The sequence below is a fragment of the Zosterops lateralis genome (assembly GCF_965231275.1).
Source record: "Zosterops lateralis genome assembly, chromosome: 10".
Lineage (NCBI taxonomy): Eukaryota > Metazoa > Chordata > Aves > Passeriformes > Zosteropidae > Zosterops > Zosterops lateralis.
This window is the reverse complement of record NC_139770.1, coordinates 21492024-21518218: the sequence shown is the minus strand read 5'-3', so window position 1 is coordinate 21518218 and position 26195 is coordinate 21492024. Positions and strand designations below refer to the sequence as shown.

The 26195-nt window shown below is 52.9% G+C and overlaps 1 protein-coding gene across 2 annotated transcripts; it reads right to left on the bottom strand.

Annotated features, from left to right (window-relative positions):
* Positions 1-31: 31 nt before the first annotated feature.
* On the bottom strand, positions 32-25694 carry SLCO2A1 (solute carrier organic anion transporter family member 2A1). Of its 2 annotated transcripts, XM_083868588.1 has the most exons (14): positions 25495-25694; positions 12433-12570; positions 10397-10559; positions 8214-8429; positions 7038-7136; positions 5348-5475; positions 4246-4327; positions 3235-3399; positions 2753-2942; positions 1566-1725; positions 1058-1221; positions 836-900; positions 614-734; positions 33-507 (listed from the first exon to the last, which is right to left on the bottom strand). In XM_083868588.1, exons 1-14 carry the CDS (start codon positions 25582-25584, stop codon positions 387-389), a joined length of 1902 nt encoding a protein of 633 aa, XP_083724714.1. In that variant the 5' UTR covers positions 25585-25694; the 3' UTR covers positions 33-386. The 2 variants fall into 2 exon arrangements, with proteins under 2 accessions (XP_083724713.1, XP_083724714.1); XM_083868587.1 differs by having other exon boundaries at positions 32-734.
* Positions 25695-26195: the final 501 nt, after the last annotated feature.

The following is a 26195-nucleotide window of genomic DNA, read 5'->3' as shown; positions in this document are numbered from 1 at the left end:
GCTGGCCTCTGTGGGGGGCTGTGGGCGGGGGGACACCGGGCAGCCCCTCCGGGCTGGCAGCCACCTCCCCTGCTCCTGTCCCGGCCGGGCCAGCGCCTCCCGGCCGGGAATGTCACACCGGAGCGGGACCATCGCCCACAGCGGGCACTCCTCCGGCTCCGTGTGTTCCAGCCCCCTCTGCCTCCTGCTCCGTCCGCTGGAAAGCCCGGGAGATGCCATTCCCAGGATGGGGCTGGCCCGGAGCGCCCCTCGCCGGGAGCGCCTGGGCTGCGGGAGAGGAGCTCGGAGCTGCCAAGGCGGAGTCGCTCCCGTGGGAGGTTAAAACAAACCCAGACAAGACAAAGTGGTGGCAGCGGGTGATGGGGGTGCGAGTCAGTCCTCGGGGGCTACACCAGCCCCGCCGCCTTCTCCTGCAGGTTGTACTCCTTGCTCCTCTTCACCTTCCAGCTGATGAGCGCCAGCAGCACGGTGCCCACCACCTTGTAGCCCACCTGCAGCCCCAGGTATCTGCCGGGAGAAGAGCAGGGACATGCCGCATCCGGAGCTGGCGCTTCCAGCCGGCCCCAGGCTGGGCTGGGGCCCCTCCCCTGCCCGGCCCCGGGGCACGGGGTACCTGCTCCGGAGGACATCGTTGTTGTAGTAGGCGCAGAAGCGGCGCTGGCTGCACTGCTGCTGCCAGTAGATGCAGGAGGAGTCGATGAGGGCTCCGAACATGGCCGGGGCGGGCAGCCAGGCTGGCGGGGAGAGAGAATGGAATCAGTGCTGATCCCCAGGAGGCTCTGAGCCTCCCGCGGCTCCAGCAAACCCCCAGCCTCATCCAGAGGTAAACACTCACCCAGCAGTCTCATCAGTAAGAACTGGACTCCGATGGCAAACGATTTCTCATCCTGGTTCACCACCCTGCAGGGGAGAAGCCACGGGAGGTCAGAGCTACTGGCGCTGGATTTGGCCAAGACTTGGGCTGGTTGCACCTTTATGACATTCCATTGATCCCAACACGGGGGGAACCATCATATCTGCACCCCCTGGGACTCAGGACTGCCCTCGCCCCGCTCACCGTAACACCATCATGTAGAGGGGGTTGTGGGACAGGCAGGCGATCAGAGCAGCAAAGGAGATGAGGAATATGGCAGGAAGGAGCATATGGGAGCAGCTGACTGGACAAGAGCCCGTGGAGGTGGAGAACAGCTCATTCCCATTCAAGGAACAGTTGTGGAAGATCTGTTGGAAACGTTTGGAACAGAACAGACGTCAGACTCCCAGCGCCAGGAGCACGAGTTTCTCCTGACCCATCATCCCACATCCCTGTGCAGGACACCAACAGGAGACCAGCTCCAGTTTGAAGGCACAGCTACGGTATCCTGTAATGGGATTTGCCACCATCCCTGTTCCTCCACGCAGGTTCCCAGGGCATTACAGCAATTCTCCATGGCACCTTCCCAGGGCTCAACACACTGTGTGGAAAATGTTCCACTCCTCTTATTCTATTTTTTGTGTTTCTGCAGCATCACTCTACTATTCCCCAGCAAGGAATAACCACTTTGGTAACCACTTGCTTTACTCACCTCTTGTCTGGGGTTGGAGGGGTTGGTGGTGCTGCTGGTGCAGCCAGCAAAGCAGGGTGAGATGTATTCCGTGGTGTTTTTCCAGCACACGGGGTGGAAGATCTGCTTGGAGCATTGGCACCCAACCCGCTCCTTAAGTTGCTGCTGGGAATTGGGTGTACTGCCAGAAAGGAGGGAGGAAAAATTGGTAAAAAAATTAAGAAAGAGGACAGGAGGAATTAAAAAGAAAAAAAAAATCCCTTTTACTAGTTGAGCAGCTTTCCTGTTCCTGTCTGGGCTGGGACACTGCCAGCAGCATACTGGCCTTCTGCCAGCCCCTGATCCCTGCAGGTACCTTTGGTAGTGTGCAGTGAATGTGACAGGAACTATGTTATGTCTACAAACAAGTACTGACACACTTTTTTTTTTTTTTTTTTTTTTTTTTTTTTTTTTTTTTCCTCAGCTGAAAATTATCGGCCAAAAGCCTGGAGAAATGGACCTGGGCTCCATCCAGAGCTGCACAAACAGATGTGTGAACAGCCACAGCTGGAAACACCACATGGACACAACCTGAAAGTGAGCATGTTCCCAAACAAGCCTGATGACTGTGAAAGTGAAGAGGACAACCCCAAATCTGCCCTGTCTTCCCTCACTCTCCCAAGGAGTGCATCTGCTGGAGTCACACAGCCTGAATCCTGCAGGAATGTGGCACTGGGGGAGCTGCCCTTGGGCAGGGTGGGATGCGGCCTGCTCCACCTCCTGTGGTAAGATGGCATCTCTTCCTTGCTGGCAGTACACTGGGAAATGAGCTCAGTGCATTTGACATCAAGCCTTGGTTGTATATAAATGTCATTTTTATCTTAAGAAGTCATGGTAAGAGCCAAAAATATCCACTGAGGTGAGGAGAAGGATAATGTCCAGCTGTAACACTGGGAATGCGTGAAGTGATGTGGACACACAATATTACTAATTTTCCCCTAAAAATCCAGAGTGAAAAATTACACCCTGCTTGTTTGGTCCAGAAAATCATGGATAAACACCCTCCTGAGCTCTCTGGGCTGTGAAGCACCCAAATCTCCTCCATACAGTGGGGATCAAGGAGTGAGAAGCAGCATGAGGTGATTTCTTCTGCCTCTCCACCAGCGTGCATCCCTCCCCATGGATAAGAGCTGGAGAAACAAGGAGGTGGGAAGCAGCACCTGCTTTACCTGGGGTGGTAGATGCCCTCGATGTGCCCTGTGGAGCAGCCCATGAAGAAGATGGGCAGGCAGATGAGGATGGAGAAGACGAGCACCACCACGGCGAAGCGCGGGATGGCCCGCAGGGAGAAGGAGAAACGCTTCATGATGATCCCTCCCAGCAGCATCCCCAGTGCTGCTGCAGGTAGGTTCACAGCTCCTGCAGAGGAATGGAGCCATCAGAGGGGTCCTGCCTGCCCAGAACCCCTCCATGGGCAGGGAGCGGCTCCCTGGACCTCACACAGGAGTTGGGTGAAACCGCAGATCCAACTGTTGTCCAAATCAGCCCAAACCCAAGGCAGCTGGAAAGTCACCAGCTATCCCAAGGTGAACCCCAGCTCTCATCCAAAAATGAGCTTTCCATGGCTTCTTCTCCAGGATTTAAAAAGCCTGGGGAATATGGGCAGCTGGCTCCCTGCTGATGGATATTTTTTGTCTCCATCCGTACTCACCTATGAGGAAGTTGGCCTGGGAGGGGGAGGCACCATACTGCTTCTCCAGGAATTTGTTGAGGAAGGTGGACAGGCCCGCAATGACAGAGGAGAAGCTGCACTGAGCCAGCACCAGGAGGATATAGAGGGGGTTGAGCAGCAGCCTGAGGAAGATCTTTGGGAATCCTGCAGGGAAGCCATAGGAAAAATGTCTTTTAGCTGTGTGATGCTCATGCCAACGATTTCTACTGGGAAGAGACCCCCACCCTTCACCTGTTCCCAGTAAGGATATCTATGGGGTGATGATGATGATCTACTGGGGATGTCTGTGGGCATGGGAAAGCAGGAGGGAAGACACCCTAATGCATCCTGGCAGCTGGCAGGACCATGGATGTGTTTTCCTGGTGGGACATTGTGTCCTCTGGCCCTGTCAACAGAGGCAGATGGGCCCTAGGAGTAACTCTGTTTATTTGGTCTCTTATGAGTTTCCTAAACAGCTGAGAGTGCTGGAAAGCCAGTGTCCATTAAAGTCCAAAGAGAGGATATGACTGCAGTGGAGGAAGAGGCAAGGAGGGAGGGGCTTTATCTGGGAAGAAGTCCTCCTGGAGCTAAAAGAGTCATTAATCTGGTCCCTGAGCAGTGACATCCCTCTCGGGCCTGTTTTGGCTCCACATAAACAGTGTCAGCTGCAGTGGGGTGACCTCATTGAGGAGCTGGTGGCGCCGGCAGCCCCGTGCCCACTCCTGGGGCTGGGGTTAAACCTCCCAGAAACCCTTTTCTGGCACACTGGGACCACTTTAAGGTCCTCAATGCAAATCTTGCCCCCACAGAAGAGGACCCTCAAGAGGTCTGTAGCCAGAAGGAGGCTGTGCCCACCTTCCTGTGGTCCTTAGGCCGTTGTGGGGCTGGAGCTGGTCCACACATGGTGCTGGGCTCCCAAGGACTCCCAACAAGCCCCCTTGGCATGAATCTGCCCACCCAGCATGGCCCAGCATCCCCATCCACCCTCTCCTGGACCCGCCAGGAGTTTACTTTTTATAAACTCCAGCAGGGAGGTCTCTTCAGCAGCCCCTGTCTCCATCTTCCTGAGCATCCCGGCCTCCGTGTTCCGCTCCTGGGAGGGAGAGAGGAGCAGCCTGTGGTGAGAGGGGCTGCCACTGTCCTGGCACAGGGAGCCTCAGGAGGGGCAGGGTCTGTCCCAAAGGCCCTTGACCCCCAGCCAAGGCTGACAATTACAGCAAAGCCCCATCCCATGTGCCCTGAGCACTTCTCCAGGCTGGGAGAGGTGCAAGTGTTCACCTGGAGAAGAGAAGACTGTGGGGAGAGCCCCTTGCAGGGCCTAAAGGAGCTTCAAGAGAACTGGAGAGGGACTTTGGACAAGGGCCTGGAATGTCAGGACAAGGGGGAATGGCTTCCCACTGCCATTAGGGTTAGATGGGATCTTGGGAACAAATTCTTGAGGTGGTGAGATCTTGGCACAGGCTGCCCACAGAAGCCGGGGCTGCCCCATCCCTGGCAGTGTCCAAGGCCAGGTTAGACAGGGCTTGGAGCAACCTGGGATAGTGGAAGGTGTCCCTGCCATGGCAGGAGGTGGGACTGGATGGGCTTTAAGGTCCTTCCAACACCAACCATTCCAGGATTCTGTAATTGAAGGGGTGAATTATCTCAAATATCACTGCAGCCCCTGAGCGGAGCAGCAAGACAACAGCTCATTGTTGGGAGGTTTTAAGAACTTGGAAATCTTTCCTCCCTTGAACCCTAACAAAACACCTCTCTTTTAACTCTGCAAAAAGTCTGAAAATTAAAGTTAGAGATAGTTCAGCTCAAGTCTGGGGAGTCCTTTAGCCATAACTCTGAAATATTTTGGCTTTGATTTTACCTCTAAAGAATCAATGACTAAACAATTTCAAAACAGAACTAAAGTATTTTTGTAACAAAACCAGTAGGGTTTGGCTTTGAAAACACAAAAAATATACATGTTAATTATTTTCCATCTTTTAAAATTTGTTTTAATGGGAAAGGGCTGCTGAACTGCCTCCCTTCTTCCCAACTCCTCTCCTCTGGGGACAGGTATTCCCTCCCTGAGCACATCCCTGGCTCCAGGACATTCCAGCCTCTGGAGATGAGGTCTCACCTCTCCTTTCAGCATGTACCGAGGGAAGAAGAAGTAGGGGATGGAGGTGAGCACCAAGCAGCCCGAGGAGATGAGCAGCCCCAGCCACCAGGCTCCGACCCACCGCTGGTCACTCGGCGTCAGGTCCACTGTCATTGCAAGACACAAAGACACACTCTAAGAGCTCCAGGGGTGAAAGGGACACATCTCCATGAAAATATGGACTGGTGGAGTATGAAGAGTCCCTGTGGGCACAGCCCAAGAGTCTCTCCAATGGCATGTAAAGGCAAATGGATGGAGGTGGGAGCTCCCGCCAGTGCTGGCAGCAAGACCAGCCCTGGTTGTGTTTGATCTGTGTTTTCCCTGCCCAGGGCCCTGTACCACCACGCATCCCAGCTGTTCTGAGCCTCCCAGGTGACTGCAGGATGGATTTGGTCCTCATGGAAGCACGCTGGTGGCACAGGTTCAACCCTAACCCCTGAGCCAACCAGTGAGGTAGAGATTACGGGGCCTGACTCCATCCTCTGCCTGGAGAACACAGTGGGTTGGACCATGCTGAGCCTAGACAGTGACTGGGAAAGGGCACGCTGCTTTCCTGGAAAAAGCTGCTCTCCCATTGTTCCAGGCTTGGTCACTTTCTGCTCTCAGGGACCAAGGGAAGCCCCTGTGCTGGCAGAAGCTCCTGGTTTCCGAGTGGGCCAAACTCCGGGCGCCTTCTCCGGAAAAAGGAGAAGGGGAGAGCCGCCCTGTCTCCAGCACACACATCCTTTGGCTGGGCCAAGGGATGCTCACAGGGGATTTGACAGATTGCCTGGCTTGGCCTGGGGACCTGGCAGCCCACGGGATGTGGTGGCTGGGAAGGAACCAGAGGCCAGCTCCGGGTGGGAGCTCCGTGCCAGGGAATGACAGGAGAGGAGCCCACACCCCGCTGAAACAATCATCCCACTTCCCCAAACAGGACCACTCCACTCTGGAGCTTGGACGTCATCATGGAGCGACCAGGCAGAGGCTGCTAAATCTGTCTGCCGCCGCGGGGAGTGGGCCAAGGCTTTTTGGGGTTTCCTGCCCATGCTCATTTATTATTCTTATCAGGCACCGGACAAAAATGTCAGGCAGGCTCTGATCTCTCTAAGGAAACACAGGAAAAGCCATGTTAATGATGGAGCTGGGGGGAATTCTTTAGTGATTAAGTTACCAGAAATAATAAGCACATGCCATGGATAAAGCAAATTATCCCTGCGGTGGCCTCAGCTTAGCCCCTCTCTCTGCAGGTGCTGGTGGAGGGTGCTAGGGAGGAGGATGAGTAGACTCAAGTTCTCTGTGTATCCATAGGGCAGTTGTTGTTCTGTGGTTGTCTTCTCCATCCCTGAGTTCCTCAGATTTCCCTGTTCCTCTCCACTGCCGTGCTGGGGTTATGGGATACCTCCTCAGTGTGGTGGCAGTGGGCAGACCCCAGCCATGACCTCCAGTGCAGCACCATGAGTTGGGCATTGGGATGTCCCTACCCCGGGGTTCTGGCTCAGTCAGAACCACCTGTATCTGTCCTTTTGGAGTGGAGGAGTAGGCTGGGAGTGCTTTTCCAGGTCGAGTCTTTCCAGGGCAGTGGGTTTTATGCGTCACAGGACTGGTGGCTTCTGTCACCTTTCATCTCAGAGTGACTTTCTGACCCACAGAGGGTCTTTAGGACCACTCCCACCTGAGCAATACTCACCAGTGTCAACCCTTCCGATGTCCACGAAGAGCCGCAGCACCACAGACCCCAGCAAGTATCCAAAGGCAGGGCCAAACACAGCAATGGAGAAGAGGATGGCTGGGAAAAGGGAGCAGAGAGAGGCTCTGTGAGCAGGGAATGGTAGTTTCCATGCAGATATGGCTTCTGTCTGCCCAGGAAATGCAGGAATGGTGGCACAACACACAGAGGGGAGAAGCCACCCTTCATCACGCTTCAGATGGTGAGAATGTCCCCATTGCCCTGACACTGAAGGTGGTGTTTATCTGACAGGAACAGCCAAGGGAAGGCAGCTGCCTATGGAAAAAGTCCCCCTGCTCTGCTCCCATCAAGGCTTTGCTGACACAATACAAGTTGTCAGCTACACCATGAATATCTATGATATTCATGAACCCCAGGGAGCAGCAGGGCAGTGACATCCTGGGCTCACACAGGGGACTGAGACCTTTATTTCCTCTAGGATGCCAAGGAAACAAATACATCCTAATCCACAGATCCGAGGAAAAACATTTGGTATGAACGTCAGGAGAGGTGAAAAATTCTGAGGGCAAAAAGGCCACTGGACCACCCTGAGCGTAGCTGAACCCTCCCATTCTGAGACAGATAACCCATAAGGTCAGAACATTTTCTTTTGACTTGTTTGCAATGACAGGATCCAAGTTCCTTCCTTGAGAGAAACTCTTTACACAACGTTCTCAAGATGTTTAAACAGAGACAGTGAGCTTGAGCTGCATCAGACATGAAATGAAACAGGGCTCGGGGAGATGAAATTTCTGCTATACTGAGGCAACCCAGACCCCCAGAGCCATTCACCCTGACAGACATTCCCACAGCCCTAAAGGGAGCACTTGTATTATAAACAACACCAGTCCCACCTTCCTTCCTCTTGAGAACCTTTCATGTTCCCTCAGTCCTCTTTCCTTCATTTTCCTTGCAGATTTGGGACTTCTAAGGGATTAGTGGGACAATTCATTGGAACAGTGATCCCTCACTGCAGAGGGGAGACAAGGATGCTGGAGCTTGGAGCAACTTGATCTAGGGGAAGATGTCCCTGCCCATGGTAGGATATGGAACTGGATGAGCTTCCAGGTCCCTTCCATCCCAAACTGTCCTGAGAGTCTGTGAAAAAAACCAGTTTACAGCAATGGTCCCACTTACCAACATACAGTGGGGAATTGTTGGGATCTGCAAAGTCATCCACGTAGGATATCCCAAAGGGCTGGATGGGCACGGTCCCGATCCCGGCCAGCAGCTGGGCAATGACCATCATGGCCCACATGCTGCTGGCCTCCTTCTCTGGGTCCCGGGTGGTGTTTGGGCACACAAACTTACTCTCTGCATGGCACAGCTCAACCTGCCCCTGGCTTTTGTTACCTGGAAGGGAAAAAAAATGAGCATTTCAACACTGGGTACATTCCTTGCCTCCTCCCACACTAAGTCCCCAAATAGCAGGAATCTCCCAAACTCGCTGAGTAGGCACAAACTGCTGGATTTTGGATGAATTGCTCATTTTATTCAGCAGTTCTTATCGCCCTGCCCTTCTTTTGGAGTCTTATACTGAGGTCAGAGTAGCAAACAACCAGGTTGTGATTTTAATCAGACTTTTAAAGGGATCATGCCATGGAGTGAAGGTGCTCTGGGTTTAATGAGGGCAGACCTAACCCATGGCTGGTTTTTGCTGTCTGTGGTCTCTGCTCCCTTGTGGTACCCGGGCAGGAACAGGGAGTGATGCCCTCTGGGGTCAGCTGGCTGCCCTAAGCAGGACACCCTGCCCTGAATCTCTGCTGCCCCCATGGCTCAGGAGTAGCCCAGCTCCTTCCAAAGCATGGCCCTTGCTTCTTCATACAGCCCAGACATGGGGGGTCTTCACCCTGCTTCAGACTCCAACCAAGACTGAATTATCTTCAGTATGAATTATATTCAGTCTGAATTCACAGACTGAATGTGTTCTTTTCCATCATCAGGCAGTCCTCATAATGTCAATATCTCTGCCCTGTCCATCTGTTTTTGCAGTCCATCCTCTAATCCTGTTCTGTTTAGCAAAAGTGTTCTGCAAGAATTGTGCTCTGTACAGAACTTTTGGGTCAAACACAGCTCTTGGTACTTTCTTTTGACCTTTTCAGTGATTTCGGGTTGTACTTCTGTGGTTGCACAAAAGTCCAACACTAATCAATTGGAGCATTAGCATTACTTGACCAATGCATAATTCCTATCCAGTTTCCTTATTGCTGCACCTATTCACCCATACAGGGAGCCTGGCTTTGGGCAGGGAGCAGGGTGATGCCTGCTCCTTCCTCATTTCCTTTGCAGTAAGAGCAACCCCCTGTCCCAAATCCTGACCTGTCCATAGCCTGATGCATGAATTTAAGCTGAATCAGGCATCTGATGCCTGATTTACCATCCAGACTCAAAAATCATAGGATGGAGATGAGCAGAGGTCTGGGTTTCAGAGGTGGCAATCCCTCTGGAGCCTGAGGCTCATCAGCATTCTGAGGATTTAGGGACCAAAACCACTTTGGAGACACCAAAGCCAGTCTTGTGGCAAGTTCTTCTGCTTATTCCATTCTGCAGGGAAAACAGAGCTGTAATTGTTCACATGAGCCTGTTCCCAAAGCCTTCCCAATTAAAGCAGCAGCCTTCCTTGGACTGGATCATAAATATCCTGGGCAGAGCAGAGCAGGCCCTGGGGACAGGGGAGCTTTGCTATATTACAGAATTCCAGAATGGTTTGGAAGAGACCTTAGAGCCCATCTCATTCCTTCCCCTCCACGGGCAGGGACACCTTCCACTAGCCCAGGTTGCTCCAAGCCCCATCCAACCTGGCCTTGGACACTTCCAGGAATGGGGCAGCCACAGCTGCTCTTGGCAGCCTGTGCCAGGGCCTCACCACCCTCCCAGGAAGAATTTCTCCCTAATATTTAATCTAAACCTACTCTCTCTCAGAGAAACTGTGGCTGCCCCATCCCTGGAAGTGTTCAAGGACAGACTTGGAGCAACCTGGGGTAGTGGAAGTTGTCCCTGCCCATGGTAGGGGGTGGAATGAGATGGTCTTTAAGGTCCCTTCAAACTCAAACAATTCTATGATTCTGTAACAACAGCTGGAATAACTTCTGCAGGAGAGTCAGAAGAAATCCCACATGCAATTTTTGCATTGAGAAGGGGTTCCAAAGCCCTTTAAATGTCAGGTTTAATCAGCAACTGCCCACCTGAAGGCTCTGCCCTCAACCACTCTTTAAACCATGTATGCCATGTAAACAGCCCCCTTTTTTGGGCAGTCACAGGGTAACCCATCCTGGAGCAGCTTGCTCTGGGTTTGTGGGGGCACAGCTGGGGGCACTCACCAGTGCTGAGTGCAGTGTACTCGTAGGGGCCCGAGAGGAAGTGTGGCAGGGTCACCAGGAAGGCCCCCAGCGCCAGCAGCAGCCCCCCAATGCCGATGACGCGCGGGCGGTGCACTCGGCTGCCAAAGTAGCTGACAAAGATGATGAGCACCACGTTGCCAATCTGCAAAAGGCACAGAGAACCAGGAGGAGTGTGAGAAGACATCGCAGAGGACATCCAGACCCCACAGCTGTGCCTGGGTTGGTGGATAAGTCTCTCACCAGGAAGTGTTTCACCCTCACAGGAGCATCCCCTCGCCCTGTGTGCTCCCTTCTCATCTCCAGCCAGAGGGTCACTCCATGGCCTCAGCCACCTCTGGGCATGAACAACATCACAGCCTCCCTGTGATCTGGATGGGGCTTTTTCAGCACCCACACCTTCCCCCTCCCCACAGGCACCACAGAATCTTTTAGGTTGGAAAAACCCTCCAAGTCCATCAAGTCCAACCACTCCTCAAGCGCTGCCAAGGCTGTCCCCAGGTGCCACATCCACACATCTGTTAAACCCCTCGAGGGATGGGGACTCCACCACTGCCCTGGGCAGCTCTGCCAGGGCTGGACAACCCTTTCAGTGAAGAAATTTTCTCTCATACACAAACTAAACCTCCCCTGGCACAGCTTGAGGCCGTTTCCTCTTGCACTGTCCCTTGTTCCCTGGAAGAAGAGGTTGAGCAATGTGGCATAAACTGACAATTCTTCCAAAACCAACAAGGAATGAAACATATTGTCTCCATTCCTGTGACTCAAACAGACATGAGTCCTACTACAAAGTCCAGATCACTGCAAATATTTATGACCCTGGACATTTGCAACTGCAGATAGCATCAGCTAGAAGGCCATGAAACCACCCAGCTCACTCAGGCAAGTGGGCAAACACCACAAAATTCCCATTACATGGGCTTTGACAGCTCAGGACAAGCTAAACATCATTTATCTTTGGCATGTTGAAGCTGTCCCTGCTCATTGCAGAGCACTGGGCAAGATGGCCTTTAAAGGTCCTTTTCAACCCAAACCATCCTGTGGTTCTATGTATGGCTAAGAAAACTTCGTATTTATGTTTGCGTGGGCTCTTTGTTTGTCTCATTGTGGGTTTTGTTCTTGAAATTGCCGTAGGCACCAACGCAATAAGCTTGTTGTCCTGGACAGGCAGGGTCCCACACAGTCACAGACAGCAGGAAGTCTCAGTGGACCCTGAGACATCTTTTTAATCCCAAATGTTCATGCCAGTTGAGGTAAGACTTGGGCACCCACTTCCCCAAGGATCCAGGAAGATTCCCAGTGTCCATGGGGAGCATCCCATGTTCTCACCAGGGAGCACACAAAAAACTGTGCTGCCACTTGGTGCCAGCAAAAAAGTCTCTGCCAACAGATCTTTTCCTTGCCTTTTCCAGGCCTTGAAGAGCTGCCAGGAAGGACAGAATTCCTGAAAATGTGAACGAGAAAACTTATTCCAAGGGATTTCTTAATAAGAAAGTGTTGGTGAGAAAATCTTCAGCCAGCTCCGCAATATGCCTTAAACTACCAGAGGGCAGGGTTAGATGGGATATTGGGAAGTAATTAATCCCTGGGAGGGAGTTGAGGCCCTGACACAGGGTGCCCAGAGAAGCTGTGGCTACCCCTGGATCCCTGGAATTGTCCAAGGCCAGGTTGGACAGGGCTTGGAGCAACCTGGGACAGTGGAAAGTGTCCCTGCCCATGGCAGGGGGTGGAATGAGATGGGATGAACTTTAAGGTCCCTTTCAACCCAAACCACTCTGGAATTCCATCCAGTGGGTGTCTGCTCTTGTCCAAGGGCCATCACCACAGGATCCTCTGTCCCCTCTCAGACCTGGCAGAGCAGAATGAGGTGTGACAAGGTGTCCCAGAGCACAGCACAGCTGCTCCTCCCAGCACACGGAGGCTGAGGAAGCCCTGGGTGTGAACAGCCCTGAGACCCTGTTTTGGGAAGGTGCCCCCCAGGTTCTGGCCACCCTTTGGGTGTTCCTCTCCCCAGTTACCTCGTGCAAGCTGGAGATGAAACCTGAAGAGAGGCTGGAGAGCCCAAAGCGCTTCTCGATGGTGGTGAGGCTGCTCTTGAAGTTGGCGCTGTAGAGGAGCTGGGAGAGCTGGAGGAGCCCATGGCACACCACAAACACCTGTGGGCAAACAAAGAGTGCCACCCCGGTGAGGACTCAGTTGGAATCACAGACTCATTAAGGTTGGAAAAGGCCTCAAAGGTCATCAGGTCCTACCTGTGACTGAGTACTGCCATGCCCGCTAAACCGTATTGAGGAGTGCCACATCTACTCGCTGTTTGAAATTTCCAGGGATGGTGACCCCACCATTTCCCTGGACAGCCTGTTCCAATGATTAACCACCCCTTCAGTGAAGAATTTTCCCTGATATCCCATGCGAGCCTCTCCATGCACCCTTTGAGGCCATGTGAGACCACAGTGCCCTGCTGCTGTGTAACTGCTGGTGACCACATCCTGCATGAGCATATTCCAGCTGGCTTTGGCCATTGGCTGCACCTCTGGCATGGAGCATCCTGGGATTCACTCAGCTGGAAAGTCAATTAACAGGATCTGCTCCAGGGAGTGTTGCTAGAAAAAGTCGAAGAAGGGCGTTAAAAGCCCCAGAGGGAGAGGATGAAATATGCACAGCGTGGCCTCACTACTGGGAAACTCCAAAATAGTATTCCAGACCCAGCATCTTCCCTTGAGCCAGGCAGTGAGCCAAGCCAGGAGCCAAGCTGAGAGAAGGCAGAGGAGGGAACACAGAGAGTTTAGAGAGAAATCTGGTTGAAAGAGCCTGGGTGGGCTGCGAGAGGAGAGCGCTCTCAGCCAGGGATGCAAGAGGCAGCTCACAAGTGCCTTTTGATCTATATTTAGTCAGAACAGTTTTCCTTTATTTTTCTTGGAATGGAATGTATCCACACGGTGCCAAAAGTATTTTAAAATCAATAAAATAAAAACCCCCAAGAAACCAAACAAACAGGGGAAGGTCTTTTTATTCAGATCCACAGGAAATCAAATATTTGCTGGATACCGGAAGAGTGTCCCTCAATGATAACGTTGGGAACTGCGGGATGATGGATGAGGGAGCAAAGGTACTGCAGGGCTGACAAATTCCTGATGTCCTTGGCCAGGAGAGCAGCAGCAGTCCTGATGAGTATTTATTTGGAAGGGCGGTAGTGCCCAGTAGCCCTAACCCACTAAATGATTTAAAAAAAAAATTAAAAAATACCAAAATTGTCCACCCATCTTGGAGGATGCAAATTCCGTAGGTGGGTGGAGTTGTGTTTTGGGGGCAGAGGATGATGCAGGACCAGACCCAGCAATTGTTCTCGAAGTAGGAGGCAGGGAAGCGACACAAACACACGAGGATCATGCAGCAACAGCCTGATTTATTGAGGCCTCTTTTCCTTATATAGATGAGAAGGCACCTGCAGTCAATCCTCATTGAGCCAGTTGCCACTGAACCTCCAAAGGCCTGGCCCTTGAGCTACATAACCAAGGTAATCATATAATCAATCAAATTTCAGTTATAAGATTGAAATTAATTATAACTGTGGGCTGTAGGCCATCACAATTCCTCCTTTTCATTTTTAAATACAAGAGTGGTGTCTGTCCTTCTGCAGAAAAGACAGACGTGGCATTGTGTAAAAACCTCAATCTGGACCTTGGAAAGCTTGAATAAGGACTTCAACTCAGTTTGACAGCCCCAGCCCTTCCTCAGCCAGCGATGTATCCCACGTACCTTCGAAGCTGTAACATTCACCCCAGGGAGCTGTCAGGCAGGACTGCTAACTAGACCAGTTATCAAATTGACATGCTGCAGGCTTATAGCTTAAAGGTTACAAACTTACAGGTTAACCCTAGAAAATATTTCAACTCTTAAAACCCTGGGAAAAAACAAGCAACAAGGTAGTGTCCTTGTCATGGCTTTGTCTAGGGGGGCTATTGTTTTGATATTTTTCAGCCTTCTGATATTTGTATTTTTGTAGTGGAGTTTTTAACAGATTTTTAGGTTAACAAAGTGATGTTTACATTCCTCTGTGGAGGAAGGACAATTGATGGACTTTTAGTTTGACCAGTGTGGTTGAAGAGGTGGCAACCTCCATCTTCCAATCCCTGGTCATTGTTCAAAATTTATATAAATTGAAGTCAAGAAATAAACGTCGCTCTTTTTTGCCCTAACTGTATGTGTGTCCTTCATTTTGTGTCCTCTAGCAACAGGGGTCTGCAGAAAAATGGTGGTTTTGGCTTTTGGTGTCCCTAACCAGTGGGTGTTCCGTGGGTGACTCTAGCTCTGGTAGCAGCGGTGCATGACGGTGGCAGCGACTTTGGGACCCTGTGGTCAGTCTGCAGCTGCTTCCAGGTGTAACATTCCCTGGGTATCTGGGCACCTGCAGTGATGCATTTCTGGGATCTGTCCACAGACCAGCTCCGGTGCTCAGCAGGGCTCTTACAGCATCAGTTCTGCTTCCACTGTCAGGCGACTGGGTTCGGCTGGGGGGTGTGGGCTTGATATTTTCTGAGCTTGAGAAGAGTGAGCTCTTCTCAAGAGAAACTTTTCAACAGTTTTCTTTTTCCCAAACCAACCTTGTGTAAACAATATTCCTTTCAATATTTCAAATAACAACAGGTGTTGTTTGCTATTTCTGTTACTGAGCCAATGGGAGAGGTGTCAGCCCTATGGACCAATGACGTGCCTTTAGCACAGCATGTTATAAAAGGGCTGAATGAATTGTAAATAAACCTTCTGATTTCTGCTGCCTTCTGACTGGAGTCAAGCACCTTTATTTCGTGTGCTATTGCAACAAGGGGCTTCCTGCTGTCTGTACACCCTGACACGGGGTGGCAAGGCAGTGTCTGGGGGCTGCAGGGTGCTCTAAGGATGAGGCAGCATGGTGGGGTTGCTCAGTCCCACGGGACCATTTTACTGCCCTGCACTCCCACAGCAGCAGCCACACCTCCTGCCGGCTCTCCCAGTGCCTGGGTCTCCTCACTTCTCTCAGCAGGAGTCCAGGGTGCCCCCTCTGTCACCCTTGTGTTCTGCTCTCTTTGTAGCTGCTTCAGAAGGTCCATTGTGAGTCTCCGTGGCTTGATAAAGCCAATGGCAGCCTCATCTCCAATGGACACTGCTTGGAGTATGTGCCTGCCAGCCCAGTCCCACATTTTAAAATCTAAACTGGCACTTTCAGTAGTGTAGAGCTCGTGGGTTTTGCACCACATTAGCAGGGCAGTTAAACCCTGCTGTCATACTTTACACCTCTTTTCTTTCACATAAATGTTCATACCTTGACGAAAGGATCCTCTTGTGTAGAGCCCCATGCTCCCATCCCAGTGATTTCTTCTTAACACTCTCTAAGAACTCAGGGGGGTCTGTACCCAGACATGGCTCTCTTCACTGTCTTCTGCAGCTCTACCCGAGCTGCCTTTGCTGGGGCTCCACAGCTCTGTGTGCCACCAGCAGCTGCTCCTGCTGCCTTCCTGCCTCCTCCACTCTGCCCACGAGGGGTTGTTGATATCACGTTGGGGTCACCAGATATGGCAGTGGGAGGCAGGGAAGCGACACACACGCACGAAAATCAAGCAGCAACAGCCCAATTTATTGGGGCCTCTATTCCTTATATAGATGAGAAGGCACCTGCAGTCAATCCTCATTGGCTGAGCCAGTTACTACCTGGCCAACCAGCCAATAGCAGCCTGACCCCCCAACAGCCTGACCCAGATAATTATATAATCAATCAAATGTCAGTTATAAGGTTGGAATTAACTATAACTGTGGGGCCTACAGGCCAGCTGTAGACCACCACCATTCTTTTTTTCTTTTTTCCCAGCAATTGTAGCAGAATTTGGGTAGAAGATGGACAAGAAAATGGTTTCTTGTGAGCCTTTTCCTGTGAAGGAAGAGAGATCCAGCCAAAAGGCCTGGAATCTAAAAGCATAAGGGATGGGAGAGATGCTGATAGACAGTAGAAGAGAAGAGGATAGAGAGGAAGGAGAAGAGGAAAATGGAGCCCTGGCAGTGTGAGGGCAGGCTTGGAGAAACCTAGAGACCATGGGGAAGATGAAGGAAGGAGAAAGGCAAACCCCCAAAAAATGAGGAAAGAAGGATCGCAGGCACAAGCTGCCATCACAGAGTGCCCAGCCATATCTCATAGGGGTGAGAGCAGACAGGCTGGCATCAGGCTGGCATTGCCATTGCAATAACCAGGAGAGGACAAAGTCCCAAGCTGGGACTTTGCCCCAACAAAAAGTTGCAGAACAGGAATTCGGGGTGTAACGTGGGAAATCCTCCCAGACTGGGCCAAAGTGGAAGTGAAATATCTGCCAGTAAACTCTTGAAGCTGAATGACCTCTTCACCCTCCCACTATCAGCTCCCACACTTGAAATCCCATCCCAGGACAAAATCCTGTGGGTGGAAGCTGGATCCACCACCTTCCCCAGGCCTGACCTGGAATCATCGTGAGGTGATCTGGAGCAGAGGGGTGACTCCTGTGAGGATGGGAACTGGAGAGGGGATCTGATTGCCAGGGAACATCAATTTTTGTTCATGTGGCTCTGACCAGACGCTACTGAAGCCACTGGAGCAAGGAAGAGCTGGCTGAACAGCAGCAGTCTGGGACTGCCTGAGCTGCAGAGCAGCTGGACACAGAGCCAGGCGTCAGCCAGAGAAGCAAAGCTGTTTACCAACAGGGAGGGAAGAGGGTGGATCACTGAGGCTGAATTTAGAGCAGCGAATGTCAGCCCAATCCCAGGGCAGATGGGGGAATGGAGGGTTGAGGACAAAGAGGATGATGGCACAGAGGGAAGATGAGGAGGAGAGGCAGCCTGGCTCCCCAGAATGCCAACCCCAGTTGGGATGGAGGTGTGGAAGGAGAGAGGAGAGAGGAGAGAGGGACGGACAGGCCATGGTTAGGGAGGGAAGGGGGGAAAAGGCAGAACTGCCAGGAGATGGCCTGAGATGTGTTTATGCCTTGGCGATAACTTGGGATGGCCAAGGAGCCCCAGATTCAGAGATGTCTGGGAACAAGCTGGGGCTTCCTGCCAGGAGGGAAGATGAGGTGGGAGAAATGCAGCTGGAGAGCAGCACCAAAGGGAGAGGAAAACCTTGGGGTGTGACTGCTTCCCCCTGCCCATGGGTCCTTCTAATCCAGCCATTGTCTGCAGGATTAACCAGAAAGGCAGCAAAGCCAGACGGATGCTCCAGGGATGTGATCCCACCCTGAGACCACACAGCAGCCTCAGCCCTCAGATGTGCAGGGCCCAGAGGATGGGAGAGGAAGGGCAGGGGTGATTTTTTTCCTTGGGAAGAATCTGCCACCCAAAACAGCAGGAGAAAGGCAAAACAACCTTTGCTGCAGGACTTGTGCAGCTGGAGTGTGGCTTTTCCAGACACTCTCCAAGTGTCTGGAGGTGGGATGAGGCCCGATTCAAGATTTGCCCTGCATTCAGCAGACTCAGATTTAATTAAAATAAGGACATCCCAAACCTTGAAGGCTCTGAGTGCAAAAAACTGGGAGAGGGCCTTACTTGGAGGGCTCCCCAAAAGGAGTCCATGCCCCTCCTGAGGCTGGTGGACACGAAGAGCACCACTGTCCTGTGTCCCCTCACAGGTCCTCATGGGTCTCTGCCATTCCTGTCTCTCTTCCCACACATTCCCATCCCCACACGTTCATGCCGACCACCCACAACCTGCTGGTGCATGGAAACCAGTGCTGGCCCGGCCCTTCCAGCTGCTCCAGATGTGCTGTGCTGCCCCACGCTCCCCCTGAGCAGCCCCGGGAGGGGAGGGAGCTGCCCTAATCCATCTTCCCTCATGACAAGAAGGGGTTCTAAAGGAAGAGCCAAGCTCCCTCGCAGGGAGGTTTGGCTGATGCAGAGCCGACGCCAGGGCAAAGGCGCGGTGGGAGGTTGAGGAGCTGGGGGCACTCCCAAGTGCTGACCCTCTGGAGCAGAGGCTCCCACGGGAGCCTGGAGTATTTTTGGAGCTGCAGGGAAGGAGTATTGCAGAGAGGCAGGGAGCAGCACGGGAAGGCTAAAGGCGTACAACCACATGGACACCCCCCAAAATCCCCTCATAATCATCCCTGCGCTCCTTTTGGAGCAATCCTGACTCCAGGCTGTTTACACAAGGCACTTGACTCCTTTCCAAAAGGAGCTGCATTTAGAAGGGAAGCAAACTCCTGGGGGAGACAGGCTGCTGCCCCCACCCAGCTCTTGGGGACCAGCACCTCCCAGGGCAGTGCTTTTTCCAAAGGAAGAGAAACCCACCCCATTGCAGGGAGGGGGGAGGACTGGTCCTTCTATGCTCTGGACAATGGGAGTTGGCAAGGATTCGGTCAACCCCAGCCTAAACTTTCATCTGAGACGTGTCCAACAAATACTCAGGTTTCATTTCATTGGAGTGAACCATCTCCGTGGAGCCTCCACGGATCTCCAGCAGTCAGGATAAGACTCATACAGGCGAGAACCTAACTCTGCTCTGCAGGGACCACGGGTTCGGGAGGATCCTGCTACGTGTGGCATGGCCATTGCTCCACCTGGAGGAGCGAGTTAAGGGTTAATTCCTTCCTCTGCTTCCACAGCTCATGTCCAAAGTCATCCCCCACTCCATTTTTCAGTGTCTTCCCCTTGGCAGCCCTGGTTGGAGATAAAGAGGGTGGAAATGTTGACGGCACTTGTGCTAATCTCCGTGCCCGGCATCTTTCCCACGGCAGTGGGGATGGAAAGAGCCAGGGCTTTGTTCATTAGATGGACACAAGGACTGCCTGGAGATCTGGAGACCTCACAGAACTTGTCCAAGTGCTCCCAGGTGACTGATGACACCAAAGTAGGACATGGCCAAGAGCAAAATTAACCTGGCTGGAGTAAACCTTTGGAAAGGACTAGGAGTAAGGATGGTCTATTAGTTCTTTCCCTATGCAGAGTACAACTGGAGTTGAGTCCAAAGCAAAGTTGTTTGACCTGAGTGGAAAGTTAGAAGATTTTCCTCCCAAAATCAGGGAATGTTTCTCCCAAAGCAGGAGACTCCAAGCTGCCCACCTCTGGAGACTCCCTCCACTTTAGTCTCCTGAGCTTACAAAAGAAAAAAAGAAAGTTAATAAGAATATCCCCAAAATTTTAATAAGAAGAAGACAGAGTGTTTATTTAGAGCTTGCATACGATCAACTCTTACTACACTGGGAGATCCTCCTGCAGTAGGACAGCTAAGGTCACTCAGTTCACAAGAAATACATCAGCTGGATGTGGAAAGTGTAGGGATGAGTGGGGAAATACATCCCTCCTTGGCATCACTCTCCTATGGGCAGCTGCCTGGATTTGTAGATCAAAAACTACAATGACAGATGAAAAAAAGCACAGCATTTCCACAAAAGGAACCAAACACCCTGTGCAGAGCCCATCCTTTAGCACAGAACCTCTGAGTCTGGTCCAATGGCAGAAGTTGGCTTCTAAGTGGGATTTCTATTGCAAATAATAAAGTAATATGGAAAGTAACCTGATCAGGGATTGCCTGAAGCCTGCTGGAATGACAAGTGTCTACTGCCAAGCTACGCACGTTTTACACCCCTCGACTGTCACGTGCAAAGACAATATTTGCTCTTTTTGCAACAACACAGACATGGGATTTCCTGGCACTGTGTCCCAGTGACTTTGCAAGGCCCAGCTTTGTCCAGAATGCACGTTTTTGGCTGCAGAGGATTGCTGAGACAGACCCTCAGTGTGGGATGCTTCCCAAGAAAATGCCACCCTCAAAATAGGATGCCGAGCATCCCGCAGCCTTTCCTCCCTCTGGCAGGTTGGGTGGTTGGTCTTCCTTCATTCTTTCCTGAAGGTCTCTTTCCATTCTGGGGCATCAGGATCTGATCAGGGTTTCCTTGAGGGCAGGTCCAGGCTGGCTGGGGTTTGCCTGACCCAGAAGTGTGTGCAAACACTCCTCCCGCCCCGCCGGCCGTGCCTCGTGCTCCCTATCAGCGTCACTCCTCGCAGTCCTGCTCCCGATAATCTTATCTACACTGACCACTCCTTGATCGTGTTTGGGCACCCAACCACCTCGCCCCTCGTAAAATTACCTTGTCTCAGGCCTCCTAGACCTTGATCCCACTAAACTTTCCAACCCATCTTTTTTCCTTATCCCACTGCTGGTGTTGCTGGTGAGGACCAGATGGTTCTTCCCTTCTGGAGCCTGATCCCACCAAAAGTAGATGTGACCACAGTGCTGGACCATCCAAACCCAACCTGTGCTGTCCCAGCACCATCACCATGAATGCTGGAAGACCCTGGTCACTGTAGGTCCTTCTCCTCATGTCATTACAGGCCCTCCTTTGTCACAAACACTCATCCAGCCCACTGTGCCTGCCTACACAGTGCCCAGGATTGCAATATTGCTTTGATTTTCTTGCTTAAATCAATGGCTCTAACCAGCCATGACTTTCTCCTTTCCATGTTTCCCTCTCCAAACCTCCAGCCACGCTGCCTCCAGATCCGTGACTTGATAAATCTCCTGTTCTGGCTAAACAAAGCAATTTATAATCTTTTCCAACAGGATATGAGAGCACAACTGGTACATCTCCAGGCTTCTGGAATACACTCCTCAGCAAATTCCTTTAGTCCCTTGTAAGGAAGGGACAAAAAACTTGTCCTGCTGCTGTTGGGACCTCAGACCCCAAGGCCAGGCTCCGTTTCCTCTGCAGGAGACATCCAGCCTCCCCAGGGAGGTGAGGGCTCCCTGCTCTGTTCACTGCTCCCTGCCTGCTCCCAACACCTTCACCCTGGGATGCTTTAAAGCCTCTGAGAGCCCACAGCCTCTTCCTGACCTTGTTGTCCCCTCTCCTACCCTCTTCCATTCCCTCTCTCTCCCTGCCCCAGTGCAACACCCAATTTGAACCTCTCCTAAGGCTTTTAAACCTCTCTCTGGATCACCTCTGGCTGACATAAGTGAGAATAACTCTCTGTTGTCCTCCTGTTTCCTTTTCCATGCCAGGTGGTCTGCAGGCATGGAAAAAAAAAAAAAAAAAGCCTCCCCCTGCCTGCACTCACAACACTTTCACACTGCTCCTCTGTGCTCTCCAGCTTCCAGCTGAAACCAGTCCAGCTCCTCTAAATCAAGATATTTATAAAGCTCTCCTCCTTGTCATCTTCCTGGGGATCCCAAAATCAATTAAAATAGTTCAAAACCACGAATGAGACAGTAAAGGCAAAGAAGCCAAAATATCTCAGGCTCTGTAAACAGAGAATTCCTGTGAAATAATTCTTTTCCAGTGGTTGTCTGGGAGCAGAAAATGGACATAGAATCATAGCATCATTAAGGTTGGAAAAGATCATCAAGCTCCAAGATCATCAGGCCCAACATGATCTTAAATCATGTGGTTGGGGCTCTGTACTGGGGACACTGATGGGATCCCTGGCCATGTCTGGGTATCAAAAGGACCAACCACCTTCTCCACCTTTTAAACCTGTTTAAATCCTTTAGGCTGCAAAGTTCTCAGAATCCCCAGTGCCACCAGGTGCTGCCATCCACCTGAGGGTTGGTTTCATCCTGCATTTGCTGATCAGGTCCTTCAATCCCCAGTGCCAGTCAGCACTACCCCGGGAGCTCTGGTGAACATCCACACAGGGGATGTCCCTGCTCATCAGAGAAATCACAGAACTGTGGAATGTTTTGGGTGGGAAGGGAGCCTAAAGCCCATCCGGACCCACCCCTGCCATGGGTAGGGACACATCCCACTGTCCCAGGTTGCTCCAAGCCCTGTCCAGCCTGGCCTTGGACACTTCCAGGGATGGGGCAGCCACAGCTGCTCTGGGCAACCTCTGTCACAGCCTCTCCACCCTTACAGGGAAGAATTTCTCCCTAGTATCCCATCTCAATGTCTCATCATCACTCCCATCTCCACCAATGCTGTGAGGTTACCAGGATGCTGCAGGTTTCTGGCCGAGGTCAGAGCTCAGCAGCCCCAAAACCTCCCAGCCCCAGAACCTGAAGGCCTTTTGTGTTCTGCTTTGTCTCTTCCGGGGGGCTCGGGGTGGGGGCAGCGGGCCGGGGGCTCGGCAGCCCCGCGCTCAGCCCGGAGCAGTGTTTGTGCTCGCTGCAGGAGCGGGGCAGGGCGGGCAGCGATCGCGCCGCGGCCGCGCCAGGCGGAGCCCGGCGGTATCAGCGCACACCCAGCCCGTCTGTGGTGTCACCGCCACAGCCACCAAACACCCACGTGTGCCTGGGAGGGACTGCACAGCCCCGCGGAGCTCTCACACCAGGGCTCCACACGGGAGCAGCTGGAACAGCTCGGATCCAAGGCCACATCCGCAGGGAATTGTTTCCTGAAGTGCTGCTGCACCGTTCCTGCATCCCCAGCCGTGTCCCCACGACTCCAGCCCCATCCCGCTCTTCAGGCCCCAACAGAACCCCCCAAACTGCCCCTTTCCACCAGGACTTCTCCCTTTCTGCTGCCCATCCCTGGCGCCACTGTGTTCCCACACCTCCAAACCCCAGTGCCAATGGGTCCAGTTCTGGAAAACACCCAGAGAGAGATGGGGTCTGGTGCAGGAGGTGGTGGTCCCTGTCACAGGGATCATGGAGGGGCAAGATGGATAACATGGAAAAATGATCTGCAAGTTTGGCCTCAGCCCTGCAAAAGACACCCATTACACGGGCTCTGGGGATTAAATATGAGCTTCATGATTAAGTCTTCCAAGGCTAATCATGTCCTTCCAAGCCTGTTAAAAGTAGGGAATTTTGCTATCCCCATCAGAAACTGCCATTGCCTGAATGAGGATGTTGTGTCTGGTGCCTCTGGGGAGGGTGATACCCTCAGTTTCCCATAAAATTTGGGGCTGGGTAAGTATTTTTTATAATGCATCATTCATAGCACCACTGGCTTCTCACACAAATAAGAGCTACAAACCCTTTCAAACCCAGATGTTCACCATGCCCTGCCCTCTCATGACCATTCACTCCAAAACTCCCCAAACCTGGAAATTCCACTGTGACACTTTGATGTCCTACTCATATTTGGGGGCTGAGGGGACTGACACTGCACACAGGCAGAAATGCTTCCTGACCCTGAAGCAGTTCTTTTGTAAATGTATATGTTTTTAATGCAAATATCACAGGACAGGAAGAGTGAACAGGTCAGGAAAGGGTGGGGGATGTTGTTGCCTGTCAATTTATACATTTACTTTTAAAAGCAAGAGTATTTCTCTGAGGGATGGGTGTCCTGAGTGCCCACCACCCCAGATGTGAAGCACATCATCCCTCTGATGCCATTGAGCATGTTTATGTAGAGCTCAAACTGTCCCTTCATGTGCTTGCACAGTGCCACTGCCAGACTTTTAAAACCAGAAACAATTTGAAACTAGAAGTTTTAAAAGGAAAAGTTTTAAAAGCCGTTTTAAAGCTTTTCTTCAGGCAACGGTTTTCCTGCCACTTGCAAAGTGACACCCCCGAGTCACCCCCAAGTCATCTGCCCTTGGCCAGATGCCCCTAAAAGGTCCCATCCAAGTGCCCTGGGACATGTGGGGTGCTGAGCACCCAGCCTGACTCTGGGGCACCCACATCCCACACCCTGCAGCTGCCTGTGGGGTGTACAAATGGAGCAGCATTTATTTGTTGGGGCTTTTGGTTTTTAATCCCAAAGTCTGACATCCTGCAAGAGGGTTTGGCAATGTTTTTTCACTCCAGGCTATTTTTGCTTGCTGCCAGTTTCCAGGAAAAAGCATGAACTGCAAGAAGGGCTCTGGTTTGGGGTGACTTTATTCAGCAGCCTGGAGGGGGCTGGGGGCACATTTTGCACTTCCAGCAGAGCAGGGGACAGGTCAGTAGTCCCCTCCAGAGGAACATCAGTGTAGCCCAGAGGCAGCCCCAAATCACCCAGGGTAATCTCCAGCCCTTCATCCTGGAGCCCAGAGCCAAAAAGTGTCATCAAGTCACCTGCTGGAGTAGCCCAGCCTGGGCAGTTCAGGGTGTGGGACTGGGAGACATCATCTGGGATCATGCCTCCAGCCCGGGGAGCTCTGAGAGGAGCAGCACTTGGGAACAGCCCCACGGCACCGACAGCATCCCCACAGAACCCGAGCACAGCCCGGGAGGAGCGGGCAGCGCCAGGAGCAGGGTGAGGGAAGCTGGATGGCAAACAAGCCCCAAACCCATCCCGACCACGGCAGCTCATCCACGGCCGCACACCCTGGAAACCCTGTGCTGGGAGGTGCTGACCCCCCATAGCGCACACGCTGGGCTGCAGAACAGCCGTGGGAAAGCACAGCCCGGCCCGGGCAGCCCCGGCAGCACGGCTGGTACTCCCCGCCGGTGTCCCCGGCACATCCCGGGGCTGCTCCGCCCGCGGCAGTTCCCAAAACCTGCACCCGGCTGCTCCAGGTGCCCGTGTGTGGAGGCGTGGAAATCCCACCCTTCCAGGGCCATGCAGGCGGGTGTCCCCAGGACAGGGACCAGCACGTGCGGCAGCCTCGGTGCACATCCCAGACCGGCCCAAAGAGCGGGGGGAAACACCAGTGAGGGGTGGTGAGAAGCCGGGAAGTTCGGCAGGGTGTGAAAGGTGACACACGGCCGGGTGAGCGCTGTGAACACGCAGGCACCGAGCTCAGGAGCCTGGAGCTCAGACAGGGCTCTCAGGTGAGAGCAGGTGAGGAACTGGGCAGCCAGCACCGCAAAACCCACCTCAGCCCTCCGAGCTTTTGTTCCTGTCACTCCAAACCTCTGCTCAGCCGAGTTTTTAAAGCGAGCGCGTGTTATTCCGGGGCAGTGTTTTCTTTTCACACCAGGATGTGGTTAATCATTCCCCAAGCAGCAGCACAGCGTGTACCAGAGGCGGTGGGGAAGCTCACGGAGAGCTGCTCCATGGGCTGAAACACCCGCGAGCCGTGCAGGGCATCACTCCGGGCCCACGGGCACCGAGCGGGGCAGGATTCCCCGGGACCGCCCCGGGAGCTGATGCTCAGATTCTGCACCATCAAACACCCCTCGTTTCACCCGCGGGCGTGGGGATGAGTGGGGTGGGCTGGGGTCCCTCTCCAGGCAGGAATCCCCCTCCTCCCCGCCAGCATCCCTGCCCCATCCTTACTTTGATGTTGCAGAAGATACTCCTGGAGCAGGTGCCCGAGCTCTTGGGGATGTCAGCCGGGGATTTGCCGACTTCGGGGCGGACTCCCATGGCGAGGGCTTCCCGGGGAGCCCGGGATTGTTGGGCTGTGCCGCTCTCCGGCCCGTCCCGCCGCCCGCAGCCCGCACGGACCGTGCCCAAATCCCTCCAAGGCTGCGAGTGAGCCGGGGCAGCGGGAGCGTCAAGTTTTTATAAGTCGGCTCCCGGGAGCGATGATGAAACGCTTTCTCCTCCCTCTTTTGCTTTGTGCGCCGAGGGAACTTTAAAGTCGCAGGGAGCCAAGGCGGCGCGCTCGGAGCAGGTGGGGACGAGGGCCCGGACACTCGGGGAGTGGGGGCTGTGAGGGGTGACAGTGCTGTGCCCACCCCTGGGGACACCCAGCCCGCCCCTGTGCTCCTGTGCCAGGCGGCAGGACCCGGCTGGGCAAGGAAACCACAGCGGAGCCTTCCCGCAGGGAGAACGCCTGGGATTTTCATTCAAAAGCCCCCCGAAGGAATGAGAGGAACGGGAGGCACCTTTCAGCAATTGAGATCTGCCTGACAGGTGGTGGGAGAGGGAAACTGTGTGGCCAGATGGAGAACTCATTCCCCGGGCCGAGAGGTTTTGGAGGGAAATAAACTTTGGGTGTTCGTTTTCATAGAAAAAGCCGCATTCGTGAAGCT